The sequence below is a fragment of the Capra hircus genome, chromosome 17, assembly GCF_001704415.2.
Source record: "Capra hircus breed San Clemente chromosome 17, ASM170441v1, whole genome shotgun sequence".
NCBI lineage: Eukaryota > Metazoa > Chordata > Mammalia > Artiodactyla > Bovidae > Capra > Capra hircus.
Genome location: NC_030824.1, coordinates 17,347,392 through 17,364,466, shown reverse-complemented (window position 1 = coordinate 17,364,466; position 17,075 = coordinate 17,347,392). Strand labels below are relative to the sequence as shown.

The following is a 17,075-nucleotide window of genomic DNA, read 5'->3' as shown; positions in this document are numbered from 1 at the left end:
GTAGGTGCGGGTGTGTATAGCACCATGATGTTTCTTTTTCAGCTCATCCTTGGAATCCCAGAACAGGCCTTAAGTCTTCTCCATATGGCCATCGAACCCATCTTGGCTGATGGGGCTGTCCTGGACAAAGGCCGGGCCATGTTCTTGGTGGCCAAGTGCCAAGTGGCTTCAGCAGCTTCCTGTGAGCCACTGAAGAAAGCAGAAGGTAGGAAAGCATACAAGGATTTTTAGGTAATACAGTTACAAAAAACTTGTAAAATTTTGAGTGTTCACAAGTACACGTGAAAATTTCATGTAGCATTTAAAGTCCTTTCACTTGCATGCTTACATGAAGGTTGAAGGCAAGTGAATTGTTATTTTAACCCTGCAGAACTAGGTGCCATGTTGGAAAGCAGGACTAAAGACCGAGTTTTTTGTTTATTTGGTTTTTTTTTTCTCTTTCTCAAAGAGTAGAATGTAAAAGTTTCTGGTACATGCTAAATCAATAAAAATAGATATGAAGGCCTGAAAACTACATGTGAAGCATTGAGTTAAAAATGTGTGGTATTTCCCCCATTTTCCAATAGCCCTGGAGGCCGCCATTGAGAACCTCAACGAAGCCAAGAACTATTTTGCAAAGGTCGACTGCAAAGAGCAAATCAGAGACGTCGTTTACTTCCAGGCCAGACTCTACCACACCCTGGGGAAGACTCAGGAGAGGAACCGGTGTGCAATGCTCTTCCGGCAGCTGCATCAGGACCTGCCCTTTCACGGGGTACCCTTGATAAATCTTCTCTAGTGAGAACATCCCCACTGGATGCCTTTGCAGAGTATAAGATTTTGGACTTGTTCATACTCCCTCCCTCCGCAAAAATGATGTATATGATGTCTGTCTTACCAGTAAACTGCATTCTGATTAGTCTTGTCTTATTTTGTTGCTAAAATAAACTCATTTGTTTTTCCTCTTCTTTCTTTTGAAAAGATAGAAAGGATACTGACTTTTTCTTAATAAATGCCTGGTTTATTGCTAAATTAGTGTAAGTGTTAAAGATTATATTCTCTCCGGGTAAAACTGCCAATATCTTATTAGAAATCGTGCACAATCTCCACCGCTGTGTAAAATTCATCTTGCATATGTGCTCAGACAAGAGCTCTTGTGGATATTGGTAGACCTCTTAAGGGGGTTGAGGCCGGATTTTCAGAGGCTTGAGTTTTCTTTCGAAGCTGCCCTGCTTTGTTCTGCTGGACTGCTGCTTGTGGTGGGCCTGTGTGTGCCTGCAAGCACATGTCAGTCGCTGACTGGAGATTAAGACAGAAGAGGTCTTTTTATGGGTTTTGGACCCATGACAAGAAGCATATTTCAGTCACTTTCTGGGTGTTGACTTTCTCATCTCTTCTGCATGAGTATGTTTTTTCTTTACTTAACTAAGTAAATGAGGGGTGAGATAAGGAATTCATCATGAATAAGGTGATTATAAGTTGAGAAAGGGTCTGAAGCTCAGAGGTGTGTGGATGCTATCACTCAAATATGCACGGTATCTTATTTACATATCTCATCCCTTCAATTAAGCAGAAGCCGGTGGTTGTTCTGTTTGTGAATTTGTCTTCAGCAATTCACAGAAAAATCCCTGTGTTTCAAATCCAGAACAGCAACAAGGAACCAACCAAATCCTGCAACTTCTATCATTGGCTCTTCCTCTGTTAAATTTAAACCTTCGGATGGGAAACAATTTACCCCCAGAGCTCTTTGAAATAGTGTAAAACAACTCCCACTCATGAGGGTGCGATTGTTCACTGGCCAAAGACAGCTGCTGTGAAAATAAAAGACTCAGTGTGGTTAGAGACACTAATTGGTATGTTGATATTTAAAACTCTTAAAATTATTTGAAAGGTTATATACATAGACAGTAAAACTTAAATATTGTTAGAGGCTGTGTAGTAAAATGTAATTCTTCCTCCCAGGAAGTAACCACTATTATCAGTTTCTATTCTTCCCGTGTATTCTCTCATCCAATGTCATTTTTGGTCATTGTACTTAAGCTCCTTCCAATCTAAGAAGGGATCTTTCTGCCCTTAGTATACGAAAGTCCAAGAGGTGGAGTGACAAAAACCAGACATCATTACACCTGACCAGGACCAGCTACGTAAACTGTGAGGCCCAGAATAAAATAAAAATATCAGGCCTATATTTTAAGCAGAGCATTAAACCAGGTATGGGCCCTTCTAAACACAGAGCCCTGTTTGACTGCACAGTTGGCACCCCTGTGAAGTCTCCTGCCTGACCCTGTTCTCAGCTTGCTGCACGTTCACCCTGCCAGGCCTGCATCCAAAGCTAATAAAAAGAGTCTGTGGCTCCTGGCCGTCTGTGACTGAGATTGGCTGACTGGAGCCTGGCTTCTTCAGGAAGGAATAGTAGGTTAAATGGAAATTTGGAAACATCAGAGTGACCCCCAAACTCATAACTGTCTGGGTTACAGCTAATTAGGTTTTTTTTTTTCTTGGTGAAACATTTGGGAATGGAGAATCAGAACAGTATAATTGCAGGAGGTTTAATGTAGAGGTATAACAGTGATTTGCATGGATGGACCTGGAGATTGTCATGCTCAGTGAAGTAAATCAGACAGAGAAGAAACATTGTATGACATCCCTTACATGCAGATCTAAAAAGAAATGATGCAAATGAACTTATTTACAAAACAGAAACAGACTCACAGTCTTAGAGAATGAACTTCTGGTTGCCCAGGGGAAGAAGGGGGAAAAGGGATAGTGAGTGTGGGATTGATGTGTACACACTGCTATTTTTTAAATGGATAACAAGGACCTACTGTATAGTTCAGGGAACGCTGCTTAATGTTATGTGGGAGCCTGGATGGGAGGGGAGTTTGGGGGAGAATGGATACATGTATATGTATGACTGAGTCCCTGTACTGCCCACCTGAAATTATCACAGTGTTGTTAATCGGCTATAGTCCAATATAAAAGAAAAAGAATCAATGGTTTGGTTAAATGAACAAGATGTTTGAAGAGGAGAAAACTAAAAGTAAACAGCCAATGGACATTTGGGTCTCTACCAGAGACCCGAGGATAGATCCTCAAAGGGAAAGAGAGGAGTGGGGTCATGACCTATGCCAGGGGCTTGGCACGGTGGGAACTCTCCCCGGCAGGTTTGCTATTGTGTTTTCAGTCCTGGGGCAGGTGAGAACACACAGGTTGAGACTTACAGAGTGTTGTTATTTTCACTAAGAACACATTCTTCACAACTGTCCTAAGAGGTAGGCAATAATAATAATCCTATTTAACAGATGTAGAAACTGAGGCATGAAGAGGTTAAGCCACTCGCCACCCAAACCCATAACAGCTAATAGGTTGCTATTGTGTTACCCTACAGCTGTTTGCCCCAGACTTTTGAAAAGTGCTTTACTGTTTGGAAGAACATTTTGTCTGTTGAATACATAACTGATCAAATCAGTTGTCATTTATCTAGTACCCAGTATAGGCCAGATGCTGAGCTAAGTACTTTCACACATACCATTTCTAATGCCTGTGAGCCATTAGAAATACCATTTTACAGATGAGGAAACAGGCCCAGAGACCTGACCTGACTCAGCCCCCTCACTAGGGAAGGCCACTCGATTCAGTGCAGGTGTGATAAAGTTCTCATTCCTTCTCTTCTCATCAGGCTGCCTTTGTGCTCATCTGTGTGTGTGCATGCTAAGTCGCCTCAGTTGTGTCCGACTCTTCGCAATCCACTCGACTGCAGCTGGCCGGGCTCCTTTGTCCATGGGATTTTCCAGGCAAGAATACTGGAGTGAGTTTCCATGCCCTCCTCCAGGGCTCTTCCCAACTCAGGGATCAAACCTGCATCTCTTAAGTCTCCTGCATTGGCAGTTAGGTTCTTTACCACTAGCGCCAACTGGGGGGCCCTGTGCTCATCTGGGTACCTCGAATACTACTACTTGTTCAGAGTGTTTTATGTTTTGTCATTTTTGGATGGTCAGGCTAATTATCTTCTTCCTCAAAATACATAGAAGGCAAATGAACTTCATCTATGCTCCTGCTGATGACTTCCCCTTTTATACTGTTATTTATGTTTGGGACTAACACACATATTAATCTCACTGCCTGTTGAAGAAAACCAAGAAACTTCTCGGGGTCCTCTTCCTTCCTTCCTCTCTCTCTTTTTCTGTCATGCATGTGGGATGTAGGATCTTAATTCCCCCACCAGGGATCAAACCTACGCTTTCTGCATTGGAAGCCTGGCGTTTTAACCACTGGATCACCAGGGAAGGCCCTCCACCCCCGGCCAGTGTCTTTTTTTGTTGTTGTTGTTAATCCCAGCATTTTTCTGCTGTCTTATTTTTCTACTGTCTTATTGAATGGGAGAGAATTCATCAAATAAGGTACATTGGTGCGATTAATTCTGCTGTCTCTATCTGGATGTTCAAGGTTTGGGAGGTGGAACATTCCAGTGGACAACGTGAGTAGAACACAGAACAGTTCAGAAAGGAAAAGACGAAGTCTTGGCAGGAGTTTGATGCCTTCTTAGTGGGTGAGATAATTTTAAAGTCTTGCTTTTTATCCCCTCTCTTGTACTGTCCAAGTTTTCTTAAAAATAAGATTCAGATGCTTTGTTTACTTATTTTCTTGGCAATCTGTGTTGTCAAGACAACAAGAGCTGTTTGCCTAGAATAGGTTTCTCTGGTGTTCTTGGAGAAGAAAACTCAAAAAGCAAAGCCAATTCTTAATTTCATATCTTTTAAGAAGAAAACAGTTCCCTTGAGTGGGATGACTCCTATCATAAGAGCGGCTGAATGTTAGTGAAAGGCAGTTGTGTTTGCTCAGCTCTGTTCTGATTCACTTTAACCAGCATTGCACCTAACTAATGGGGTTTTTAGCTCTGTGCTAAGTATACTAATAGTACCTTTGAGCATTTTAGAGCCAGGCACTGAGTTATTATCTTTTATTTTGGAGGTAAGATAGTTATGTAACATTATGTTTCAGGTGTACAACATTATGATTTGACGTCTGTGTGCATTCCACAGTAATCATCACCAAAAGTCTAGTCATCAGCATACATGTGATTCCTTTTACTCATTTCGCCCATCCCCAACCCTCATCCCCTTGGTACCATCAATGTGTTCTCTGTGTCTATGAGTTTCGCTTTATTTGTTTTCCTGTTTTTTAGATTCTGTATATGAGTGAAATCATATAGTGTCTTTCATCTTCTGACTTATTTCGCTTAACATAATACCCTCCTAGTATCTTCCAGCTATGTTGTTGCAAATGGCAAGATTTCATTCATTTTATGGTTAAGTAATATTCTATTGTGTTTAAATATTATACATCTTCTTTATCCATTTATCCATCAATGGACCTTACACACAATATTGTATCTAAACCTCAAGCCAAGCCTCTGAGTTAGGTTTATTATCCCCATTTGACAGCTGATGAACCCAAAGTCACTCATGCAAGGCTCAGTTCAGTTCAGTCACTCAGTCGTGTCTGACTCTTTGTGACCCCATGGACTGCAGCACACCAGGCCTCCCTGTCCATCACCAATTCCCGGAGTTTACTCAAACTCATGTCCATTGAATCGGTGATGCCATCCAACCATCTCATCCTCTGTTGTCCCCATCTCCTCTGGCCTTGAATTTTTCCCAGCATCAGGGTCTTTTCAAATGAGTCAGTTCTTCGCATTAGAGAGCTGGTAACTAGCAAAGCTGCGATTTCAGTTAGGTCTGACTGACTCCAAAGTCACTGCTTTCAACCACAATGTTCACAGTAAGCAAATGTTTCATTGTGGTATTTACCTGTACTCCAGGAATATATAGCTCTATTGGCAAGTCAGAAGGCAGGAGTGAAAAGTAAAAACTAAAAAAGACACAGTGGGAACTTCCCTGGTGGTTCAGTGGCTAAAACTCTGTGCTTCCAATGCAGGGGGCCTGAGTTCAATGCCTGGTCAGGGAACTAGATCTCATATGCTACAACTAAAGATCCCAAGTGCCGCAAATCAGACCTGGTGCAGCCAAATAACTAACTAAATATATAAAAGAAAAAGAAGACATGGTTGCTGAGCATCAAGTAAGTGGTCCAGTCCTTGCTGTAGGAACTAAGAAAGGGGAGAAGTAAAGGAGGGCCTGGGTCACAGCATTTCAGGAAATTCTTCCAGACAGAAGTGGGTCTTTGGTTTGAATTTAGATTTGAATGGACATACATTTCTCACATAACTAGCTTTTTACTTTACATAGCTGTCCCTGGTGGCTCAACAGGAAAGAATCCACCTGCAATGTGGGAGAACTGGGTTCGATGCCTAGGTTGGGAAGATCCCCTGGAGGAGGGCATGGCAACCCACTCCAGCATTTTTGCCTGGAGAATTTCCATGGACAGAGGAGCCTGGTGGGCTACAGTCCATGGGGTTGCGTTGAGTTGAGTTGCAACCTTGGGGTTGCAAAGAGTTAGACACGACTGAGCGACTACCACACACACAGATATATCTGTGTTTGCCTGTATTAGCTCCAATGTTCTACTAAAATACAGACACTTGAGTAACACAATGTAAACACAGAATTGCAAACACAAATTGTAAACATATTTTAACAAGCAACAGGGAAAGATCAATATTTATTTCGGTTTCTTCAAAGCAGGAGTTGCTAGACTATTGCCCAGGGGCTGAATCTGCCATGCCACCTATTTTTATATGTCCCTCTAGCTAACAATGGTTTATACATTTTTAAATAGTTGAAAAAAAAATCAAAACAATAATATTTTGTGACATTGAGAATTAAATGAAATTCAACTTTCAGTGTTTGTAAATAAAGTTTTATTCAAACACAGCCATGCCCATTTACTTGGTTTTGTCTATGGTTGCCAGAATGTGAAGAGTTTAGTTACAAAAGAGACCATAGAGCCTGCAAAGCCTAAAATATTTACTATGTGGTCCTTTACAGAAAAAGTTTGCTGACCCCTGCCATAGAGTCAGACATGTTCAAAATGCTCCCCATCAATCCCCCAAAATATATTTTTTTCAGACAATAGAAAAATATAGAAAAATAACAGAACCATGCATCTGCCATTCAGAATTGACTGTTAATTTTGCCATATGCTTCAAATTCATTTATAAGTAAAAGGCATGACACCTTACAAGAGCTTCCCTGGTAGCTCAGCTGGTAAAGAATCCACCTGCAATGCAGAAGACCTGGGTTTGATCCCTGGGTTGGGAAGATCCCCTGGAGAAGTGATAGGCTACCCATTCCAGTATTCTTGGGCTTCCCTGGTGACTCAGCTGGTAAAGAATCCGCCTGCAATGCGGAAGACCTGGGTTGGAACCCTGGGTTGGAAAGATCCCCTGGAGAAGGGAACAGCTACCCACTCCAGTATTCTGGCCTGGGTGGCAGTCAGACAGGACTGAGTGACTTTCACTTTCACATGACACTTTACAACATTCCTTATGGCTCCCATGTCTATTCTCTCTCCTTGCCTCCTTATCTTAGTGGCAAACACGCATCCCCTTTTCCTTTTTCCTTTTTTTTTTTTTGCTTTTATTCATTTATTTATTTTAATTGGAGGATAATTACTTTACAAAATTGTGAGGGTTTTTGCCACGTATCAACATGAATCAGCCACGGGTATACATATGTCCCCTCCCCTTTGCCTTTTAAAACACTTGTATGAAAAAATAAAACAATGAAAAAACCACTTGTATGTAGGGAATGTGTCTCTGAACAACAAAGACTGTTCTGCAACCTGCTTTTTCACTCAGCATTTTGTTTTGAGCTCTCCGCCGTCTGTACAAATAGATACGAGACATTCAGTTGAACTATTGCATCATATCCCATCAAGTGGCTATATAACACGTTTCATTGATCCATTCTCCCAGTAAACATTTAGGGCAGTTGTTCCCAGGTTTTTATTCTTACCAACGAACGCTGGCATGTTGAATAACACCAGAATGGGCGGTCATCTTAGTGGAACGCTCTGAATTGCTTGTGAGCGCTTCTGCTGCGTGAAAATGCCAGAGGAACTAAACTGAAAGGGACATCGAACCTTTAATTTGGACCTTGACTCAGGACTGAGTTTTGCAACCATCCAAGGACAGGCGGCGTCAGGCAGCCCTTGTGAGGTCTTAAGCCCCTCCCCGGAGCGCTGTCACCCAGCTGGGAGACTAAACACTCTCCAAGGGTTCCAGCGAAGTCAGGCGCCAAAGGGGTAAAATGTTTGGGAAGAATACGATGTATGTCACAAAAAGCATCTCAAGTAGTCTTTGGGAAAGCCAGAACTTCATTGGCTGTAGTTCGGTACATTCAGGTGGAGTGGCGGTGGGAAAGGAACACAGTCCCCAGCCCTTATGGGGGGCCCCCCAGAGCAGCGGTCTCTGGGGAGGCGGGGACGGAAGGGGGTCCCCCGAACGAGTGCTGACCCGAAATCCAGGCCACATCCACCGCCGGGCGCCTGGGGCAGGGGTAGCAGCCGGGGACGTAAGCCGAGCCTCGAGGCGGGGCCGCGGGTGACTCGCAGGTTTGGGGAAGTTTCCGTGGCTCAGCCACCGCCCCGCAGTCCCCGCGTTTGACTAAATGAAGCGAGCTCAGCCGGCACGTCCGGCCTGCGCGAAGTGCCGCGGTCGCGGCGGGAAGACGGGCAGGTGACGCCGCGGGCGGAGGCAAAGTTGCAGCGCCGTCTCCAGCGCTCCCGCGCCCCGGCAGGTCTCTGCCCTCCTCGCGGGTCCGCAACCTCTCCCGAGCCCGCTCCAGGCCCTGCCTCACTTCCCTCTCCTCCGCCTCCTCCCCTGTCTTCTCCCTGCCCTCAGCCTCGCCGCTACTTTCGTCTCCTCAGGCTCCCGCCTCCTTCCCCTCCTCGGCGCGCGGCCGAGCCCTCGGGGGCGCGCGGCGGGCGCGGGTGGCTCCGCGCCGGGGTTTCCAGAGGCCGCAGCCAATCTCCTCGCAGCCCGCGGCCGCGTCGCGCCCGAGCCGGGACCCGCCGGCTCCTCCCTCCCCGTCCCCCGCGCGCCCGCCAGGGCCGCGGAGAGGAGCGCGCGGCCGCGCCGAGCCGAGCCGAGCCGAGCTGGGGACGCAGAGCGCGGGAGGCGGCGGCGGCGGCAGCGTGGAGCCCAGGTGAGCCGGCGGGAGCTGGGCCGCGGGCGGGGGACACGGCTGCCGCAGCCCCGGCGGGCGCCCTCGTCCTCTCAGGGTGCAGGACCACGGCCCGGATTGCAGACAAAGCCCTGAGGCCGACCCCGGGTTCCCGAAGCCGAGGGGACCCCACGTGCGCCGCCCCACGCCCCGCCACGTGGGGACGCGGTCCCCGGCGCCCCTTCCCCTGCGTCTTCGGGGCGCAGGGGGTCTGGGGGTGGCCGCCTCTGCTGGGCCGCGCCCGGCCCAGGGTGGCAGGGGCGGTCCCGGAGTTTGGAACCGTTGTCACCGGCGGTCGGGGCAGTTAAGGATTTCGGAGGCGGCCTAGGCCCACCCCCTCGCGTTTGACAGGTGGCGAAAGCCGGGGCGCGCAGGCGGAGAGGGCTGACAGACTTTGAGCGGCCCATCCCCGCTCCCTTCTTGTCTCGAGGGAGTGCACACCGGCGCCGTGGTGGGTTGGACATCTGGCGGCGGGACCCTGGACCGGCTGCTGTGGGACCCGGCGGGCGGGGAGAAGACGGGCAGGTGACGTCTTCTCACCTGGGACCCTCAGCCTCTCCTCTGTTGGCCCTCTCTGCCCCCGCCCCCTTCTCTCGGCCGGAACCTCACAGGCTCGGTCTTTTTTGACCTAAATTCACCTCGGGGCCGCTGCATTCTGTGAACGCTGGGAGGTGCCTTCGCCGGTACCCTCCACCTGACTCTTGGGGACGCGGGGATACAGGACCCGGTCCCCGCTCAGCTTTGGTCTCGGTGCCTGGGCTGCCCGCCGCGCGCCCCCCCCGCCGCCCCGCCCGACGCCCAGTTCCAGCCTTGCGCTTTTCCTGGCTTCCCCACCCCCTGCACTGCCCAGTTTGGGAAGCGGGGTGTTTTCACAGCTCTGCCAGCGGCCCTGCTGCTCTCACTTGGCGCTGAAGACGTGGCGCCGAAGCCCCTCCTATCTCCTTGCTAAGGTTGGGGCAGAGGGATGATGCTTGCGGGGCCGGGGATCTCGGTGCCCGCAGTAAGAGGGGCACGCTGGCCCGGGGTGGGTCGCGCAGTGCCCTCCTCCTTAGGGACAACTTTTACCTTCCTCAGTCTGGAAGTTCCCACAGCCCTAGAGATAGAAACTTCTGTGCGTTAGAGCTTTGCTGTCATTTACCACCCCCCTCAGGTGGCTCTGCCCCCAGGGGAGAGAGCAGTAGATAGCTGTGTCCCCATAGAGTCCCTTGTTCCTAGGAGGAGGCAGAGGCAGCAACACGGGGAGGGCTTTGCGGGAGTTACCTCCCCGCCCCCTGCACCCCACCTCCCCAAAGCGCCTCACAAAAACATTCAACTTAAGAACAAACTGTGCATGCTTCCTGGTGGGTCCTAGAACTTCTTTCCCTACCGCGGGTCCTAAACCCTTCCTGTATAGAGAGCAGCCTTTTGTAGGGAGAGGGCACAGCCTGTTTTTGTGAGAAAAAGTAATGCCCATCATTTGATGGGCCCCTAACTTGGATAATGACTTCCCTGGTGGCTCAGACGGTAAGGCATCTGTCTACAATGCGGGAGACCTGGGTTTGATCCCTGGGTTGGGAAGTCCCTGGAGAAGGAAATGGCAACCCACTCCAGTACTCTTGCCCAGAAGAGGAGCCTGCTGTCCATGGGGTCGCAAAGAGTCAGACACGACTGAGCGACTTCACTTCACTTAATTTGGATAATAATAATAGTGTTCACAACCAGCATTTATGGAGTTCTTACTATGTGTTAGATGGGCTTCCCAGATGGCTCAGTAGTAAAGAATCTGTCTGGCAAAGCAGGTTCAATCCCTGGGTTGGGAGGATCCCCTGGAGGAGGAAATGGCAACCGGCTCCAGTATTCTTGCCTGGAAAATTCCATGGGCTACAGTCCATGGGGTCACAAAGAGTCAGACATGACTGATTGACTGAGAGCATGTGTTAAATACTATACTGTGTGTTGCAGGCATTATCCCATTTATTGCCTACCAAAATCTTGTAGGGTGGGGACTTTTATCTCCATTGTAGTAGAGATGAGGAAACTGAGGCTAAAAACAATTCTGCGGGAGTTAGGCCGTTTGCTAAGAGTTAGCTAGCAAGGAGTTAGCCTATTTTATAGAAAGGCTCAGGGAGGCTAAGTAACTTGCCCAGGGTCACACAGCCAACCCAGGTTGTGGTCCTAAAGCCTATGCACTTTACCACCTGTTCTAGAACAGAGGCCTTTGCAAGGCTGCCCTAGGCTTCTTGAGGAGCCCAGAAATGTTTGCTAAAACAGCCTGAGGTGCCACGGTGGTGATGCTGATCGACTTGGGCTTGTGTTTGTTTCCAGGTTGTTAGTGGGCTGGTAGACAAGTATGTTCACTAATAACTATGCAGTAGTTCTCATCAGAGGTGTTTCTACCTTCCTGGTGAGCATTTGGAGAAGTGTGGGGGTGACTTTTGGTTGTCAAAATGAAGCTGAGCACTCCTGACTTCTGGTAGACAGAAGCTGGGGATGCCAAATATCCTGCAGGCAGGCCAGATTCACAGCAGGCATGAAGAACTGCCCTGCCGTAAATGGCTAAGAGTGCTCCTGCTGAGATATACCGGGAGGGATAAGTGCTGTGCGAATGAGGAAGCAGAGGGCATTGGGGTTTCTGGAGAAATCCCTTCTGGCAGGAGTGAATACAAGAGGCTTCCTGAAGGAGGTGTCATTCGTGCTGAACTTTGAAGGATGGGCTGAAAAGTGGAGATTGGATAGGAGGAGGGGAGGGGAGTAGGATGGAATGACCTAACAGAGGGAACTTTCTGGAGTAACCTGGAATCCTCTTCTTGAGAACTGCTTCCCAGATGGGCTGGTTGGTGGGGAAGCGCCTGTCTAAGGAGGAAGGGATGGGCAGGTGGGGCAGGCCAAGCCTGTTTTCAAGGCTTTTTGGCTGAGATTTTAACGTGGGCCACAGAGTTGCCCTGACTGCATCATGAACCCATTTCATGGATGGGCTTGGAGAGGCTGAGTAGCTCGTTCAGGATCATGGTGGTTGTGGGAAGCGTATGATGCCGGGGATTGTGGGCAAATGCTATTTCAGATTTTCCTTTGGGTCAGAGGGCCTTGTTTTGCTATTTTGCACAGATGTTTTGCTTTTCCCAGTAGCTCCTCCCCTTTGGGCTGGGCCAGATAACCCAAATGCGGTCTCCACAGCGCTGCAACGGCCTTCAGCCTCACTTCTGTGCCTTCCTAACTGGAAAGTTGAGGAAATCGCCATTTCCCTTTGGGAACTGAGTTTTCTCCCTTCAGGCTGTGCTTGTTATATACTGACCTGTTAGGAATGTAGGACCTATTGTGTCTGGCTTTCATTGAACATAATATTTTCAAGGTTGACCCTTGTAGAATATATCAGTGCTTCCTTTCTATGACTGAATAATCTGTGTATGGATACAACATATTTTGTTTATCCATTCATCTGTTGACTGACACTTGTATTGTTTCTACCATAAGAGCTTCTTCTTTTCTTTTTAAAATTTTAATTAATTAATTTACTTATTTTTGGCTGGACTGGGTCCTCATTGCTGCACTTGGGCTTTCTCTCATTGCGGTGAGCAGGGGCTATTCTCTAGTTAGGGTGTGTGGGCTTCTCACTGCGGTGGCTTCTCTTATTGTGGAGCATGGGGTCAAGAGCTTGGGCTCAAGAGCTCCGGCTCAGAAGTTGTGGCTTAGTTGCCCTGTGGCATGTAGAGTCTTCCTGGATTATTGGTAGGTGGATTCCCATCAACTGGATCACCAGGGGAGCCCCATAAGAGCTTCTTAAGGCCTTTGTACTTTCTTAAGCTTCTTAAACTTTGTACTTTTCTTTGCCTCTGCAGCCCCCAACTAATAAACTTCTGGGTATAAGACATTACTTTGTCACTCTATTTGCTGGGAGAAAGTGATGGAACAAAGGTTCTCAGAAATCAGCTGGAGACTGGCTTCCTGGAACAAGGAAACTCCCTTACTTTTCAAAACTCTCTCACGTCACCTCCTAGCTCCAGTCTAAGCCCATCACTTCCCAGGTCAGCTCACAGTGTCATTTACAGGGAGAGCCTGGATTTTATTCAGTTTCATTCATTTCAGTCATGATTTGTTAAGTGCAGGTTCCTGTGTGATTTTATTGGTATATATATTGTGAGATCCTTTTCCAGGTAAGGAAATCCACAGAGTAGAGAAAGCCTCACCAGACAGATGGCGCTGGCAATCCTGTGGCCAGGTGTGGAGTCAGCTCAGGTCCTGATAGCTTTGCCAGGAAAGCCCACCAAGAACATGGAAATAGAGTGATGTGATCAATGAGCTGGGAGGAAGCCCAGAGAATTCCATCCCCTCAACTCCTCCTATATGATGGCTGGGAAAAGTGGAGCACAGAGAAGAAGGGAGAACGTAGTGTTTTTAGAGAGAGCATTGCTTATGGGCCATGTTGTATGCTGGGCATTTTTCTAGAAGATTGACTCTACAGCTACCCTCTAGGTAGGTTGCTACAGCTCCATTTTACAGATGAGAAAATCAAGGCCCAAGTCCCCTGAGACCTGTATAGTTTCCTGACATACCTTCTCATCCTGAGCACTCATGTCTCCCTTGGCCTCCTTATGCTGCCAAATGATGCCAATGTTCTCATGGAGTGGAATCAACCTTCCCTGGGAGATTATGGTGTGGAAATGATTTCCAAATGGTTGTGCTCTCAAAAAAAAAAATAAATAAATAAAAGATTTTGAATGGTTACTTTTTTCTTCCTTCTCTGATTGGATCCTTTCCTTGATAAAACCAAAAAGAAGGGCATATTTAAAAGGAGCGCTGTTTGACTTCACAGAAAAGACCTCTGGCATTCCCTGCCGCGGGGTGCTAGTGACCAAAACGGGGAAGGAATTATTTTAGCTGCCAGTGTTTTCAGTTTCAGTCATGTGTGTAGTGTTGCTGCTGAATTTTTCTTGTCAATTATGAAACATCTGAAGGATGAGAAAAAAAGTGGATAGAGGAAAAAAAAATTTCGTTGTTGACCGGCTCATGGTTTTTGAAGGCTGGAAGGAGGCCCAGGGGCAGAAATAAGGCAGAGCAGGGCGCTGATGATCTTTCACTGAACCCACACTTTTGGGAGGGGCTGGTGACAAGCTCCGTCCTGGGAACCAAGGGACGCTGGGACTTGATCCTTGTCCCTAAGGAGCGCCTGAGTGAGTGGTCTGGAACTGTTGAGGATCAGTTTGGAAAAGATGAACAATTCTAGCATTTTTCCTTTTTGAAAAGGAAAGAAGAAAGAAAATAGGAAGAGTCTGTTGTGCCCCTACCCTCCTCACCCCCAGAAGGCTGCTGAGCAACTATTTTTATGTTGTCCGTTTTTATCCCTGTTGGCTTCTGTAAATAGTTGAGAGATGGTGGTTGCAGAGATAAAAATGCTAATTCCAACCTGGAGAGGAGACATCGATAGTCTCCCAAGGAAATGGGGAGGGAGGCCAAGGTCTTTCCCCTCTGCCCCTCTTGCTTGGGCATGGGGTAAGGAAGTAAGTGTGTGTGGGGTGGAAAGTGAGTGGGGGTGGAGGGGGGGTGGGGGTGGGAAGTGAGTCGGGGGGGGGGGTGGGGAAGGCACACAGTGGGAGGTGCCTGAGATAAGCCTCTGTTGGAGAAGTTTAACTGGGGAACCAGTGGTTTGGTGGGGGGGCAGGGTGTGGAGGAAAGGACACCTCCTTTGTGAGTTTTTAAAACCGCTTCGGGATTTTGCCATTAAGGCCTCTGTCAGAGATTTTATTTAGATTTTTTCAGACAGTTCTACTGCCGTCTGGGTCCAAGTGTGGGCAACATGATTGGAATCCCAGAGCCAGCTTCCAGCCCTTCTTTGCCCCTGGCTGGTGCTGCTTTGTGCTGGAAGCTGGGAAGGGAGGAAGCTAGATTTAGCATCACCTCCAAACAGCAGGAAAGAGGAAGGGAGAAGGGCTGTGGGTGGGCGAGGCCCGGATGCCTGTAAATTCCCAGTCGGCCCCCTCCCTCTGATTTGTCAGGTTGCAGAATGTTGGAGTCAAGTCTTTTTCTTTTCGTTACAAATTGAAATTTCTATTGTTTCCCACTTCTTCCTTGTTGTTTAGTCATGTCCCGCTCTTTTTGGGACCCCATGAACTGCTGGACTTCTTCCTTAGGTTCAGTAAAAGACTGGGAGGGATTCAGTGGGAGAAGAGGAAGTAAGATGATTCCTACCTCACTTTTCTAAATACCCCCAACATCCACACCCACACTTACCCATTCATTCGTGCTCCTCAAGGCAAGGACCATCTGCACACACCTGGCCTTAGGTACCTGGCATGAGATGGGGGATGCTCTCTCTCTCTGTGATACTTCATTATTGACCTAACAGTAGCTGTCTAGGAACTCTTAAGACAGTGGAGGTTCTTACTCCACCAGCATCCAGGGCAGAAGGGGACACTGCAGGGGTCAGGGGTCATACCCTAGCCTAGCCTGGGACCTGCTGGGCTGCCTGGGAGAGGTCATCTCACCTCCCTGGGTCTCAACCACTACTTTTGAAGCCCTAGTGTGTTGATTATGAAAGCTGTGAGAGTATGTGCAAAATTCTTGACATAGATAAACAAGGATGCGAAATTATAGGCACATTCTGCTCTTAATTTTGTAAAAAGTGATGCATATGGATAAGAATTAGAAGGGAAGATGGAAAGAGTTAAGTTAGCATGGTATAATTAGAAAAAAAATTATTTTAATATAAATTAAAGGGGCTTGAACTTGATAGCCACTGAAGTGCTTTCTTGGCAACAGCTTCTATTTAGGGAGCATTTGCTGTGTGCAGGGACCTGTGTGGTGGTAGGTGAGGTAGGTATTGTTATCCTCAAGGTCACCAGCTAAGAAGAAGGGCTGTGCCCTTGATCACAAATGCTCCCCCCTCTCTGGGAGCCTTTGATTTCACACCTGTACTTTCCCAAATCACTGTGTGATTTGGTACAAGCTGCTCAGATTCTGTGTTTCAGTTTTCCTTATCTGTGAGATAAGCATGATAATAGTACCTAACACATAAGGTTGTTGTGATGATGAAATGAGATGATACATGTACCGTGTATCACGGTGTAGTGCCTGCCACTCGGCCAGCACTAAAGACTGCTGCTGCTAAGTTGTGTCAGTCGTGTCCGACCCTGTGTGACCCCAGAGACGGCAGCCCACCAGGCTCCCCCGTCCCTGGGATTCTTCAGGCAAGAACACTGGAGTGGGTTGCCATTTCCTTCTCCAATGCATGAAAGTGAAAAGTGAAAGTGAAGTCGCTCGGTCGTGTCCAACTCCCAGCGACCCCATTGACTGCAGCCTACCAGGCTCCTCTGTCTGTGGGATTTGCCAGGCAAGAGGACTGGAGTGGGGTGCTAGTTATCACTATTATTGCATCTACAACTACTATGGCTGCTGCTATAGTGATGTCATTAAAAAAATTTTTTTTAATTGGAAGAAAATTGCTTTACAATGTTGTGTTGGTATCTGCCTACAACAACGTGAATCAGCCTTAATTCTGTATATATCCCCTCCCTCTTGAGTTTCCCTCCCCCTCCCCTTCCCACCCTTCTAGGTCATCACAGACTGGCAGGCTGAGCTCCCTCGTTATATAGCTCCCTCTGTTATATGTCAATGCCACTTTCTCAACTTGCTGATTCTTGTGTTAAAAATACTAGTCAGTTTCTTCCCTTCATTCCACCCTGTTGATAAGCCCTTTCCTTACCTGTTTTTGATTTTTTTTTTTCCTGTTAAAATTTAAAAAAATTTAAAAACACTTTGAAAATGCTGGTGTCTGCCAAACTGTCAATGTGAAGGCTGTCAGGGGTTTCAGCTGATTGGCAGTTTGGCCCGGTTGGGAGCCTTAAAGTGTAGGGAACTGATCATCTGTCAGGGAGCTTAGTGGAGAAGCTTTTCTCTCAATCAACTCTGTATCATTTATCTGTTAGGACTTTGGGTTGTAAATATCAGAAAACCAACTGCAAACTAGCTTATGCAATAAATGGGAATTTACTGGCTCAT

At 47.4% G+C, this 17,075-nt stretch overlaps 2 protein-coding genes across 6 annotated transcripts in view; both read left to right on the top strand.

Annotated features, from left to right (window-relative positions):
* ANAPC5 (anaphase promoting complex subunit 5) overlaps positions 1 to 1,011 on the top strand; it is a 35,890-nt gene extending 34,879 nt beyond the window's left edge. The window contains exons 16-17 of the mRNA XM_005691417.3: positions 43 to 205; positions 567 to 1,011. Of these exons, the coding sequence (XP_005691474.1) occupies positions 43 to 205; positions 567 to 778 (375 nt within the window). The 3' untranslated portion in view covers positions 779 to 1,011. The remainder of the gene's footprint in view (positions 1 to 42; positions 206 to 566) is intronic.
* Positions 8,956 to 17,075, top strand: part of CAMKK2 (calcium/calmodulin dependent protein kinase kinase 2) — a 51,158-nt gene continuing 43,038 nt past the window's right edge. For 4 of the 5 annotated variants that reach the window (XM_018061269.1, XM_018061267.1, XM_018061268.1 and 1 more), the window contains exon 1: positions 8,956 to 9,086. The gene's annotated coding sequence lies outside the window, so the exon portion shown is untranslated. The remainder of the gene's footprint in view (positions 9,087 to 17,075) is intronic. The other variant, XM_018061265.1, reaches the window with a different exon arrangement.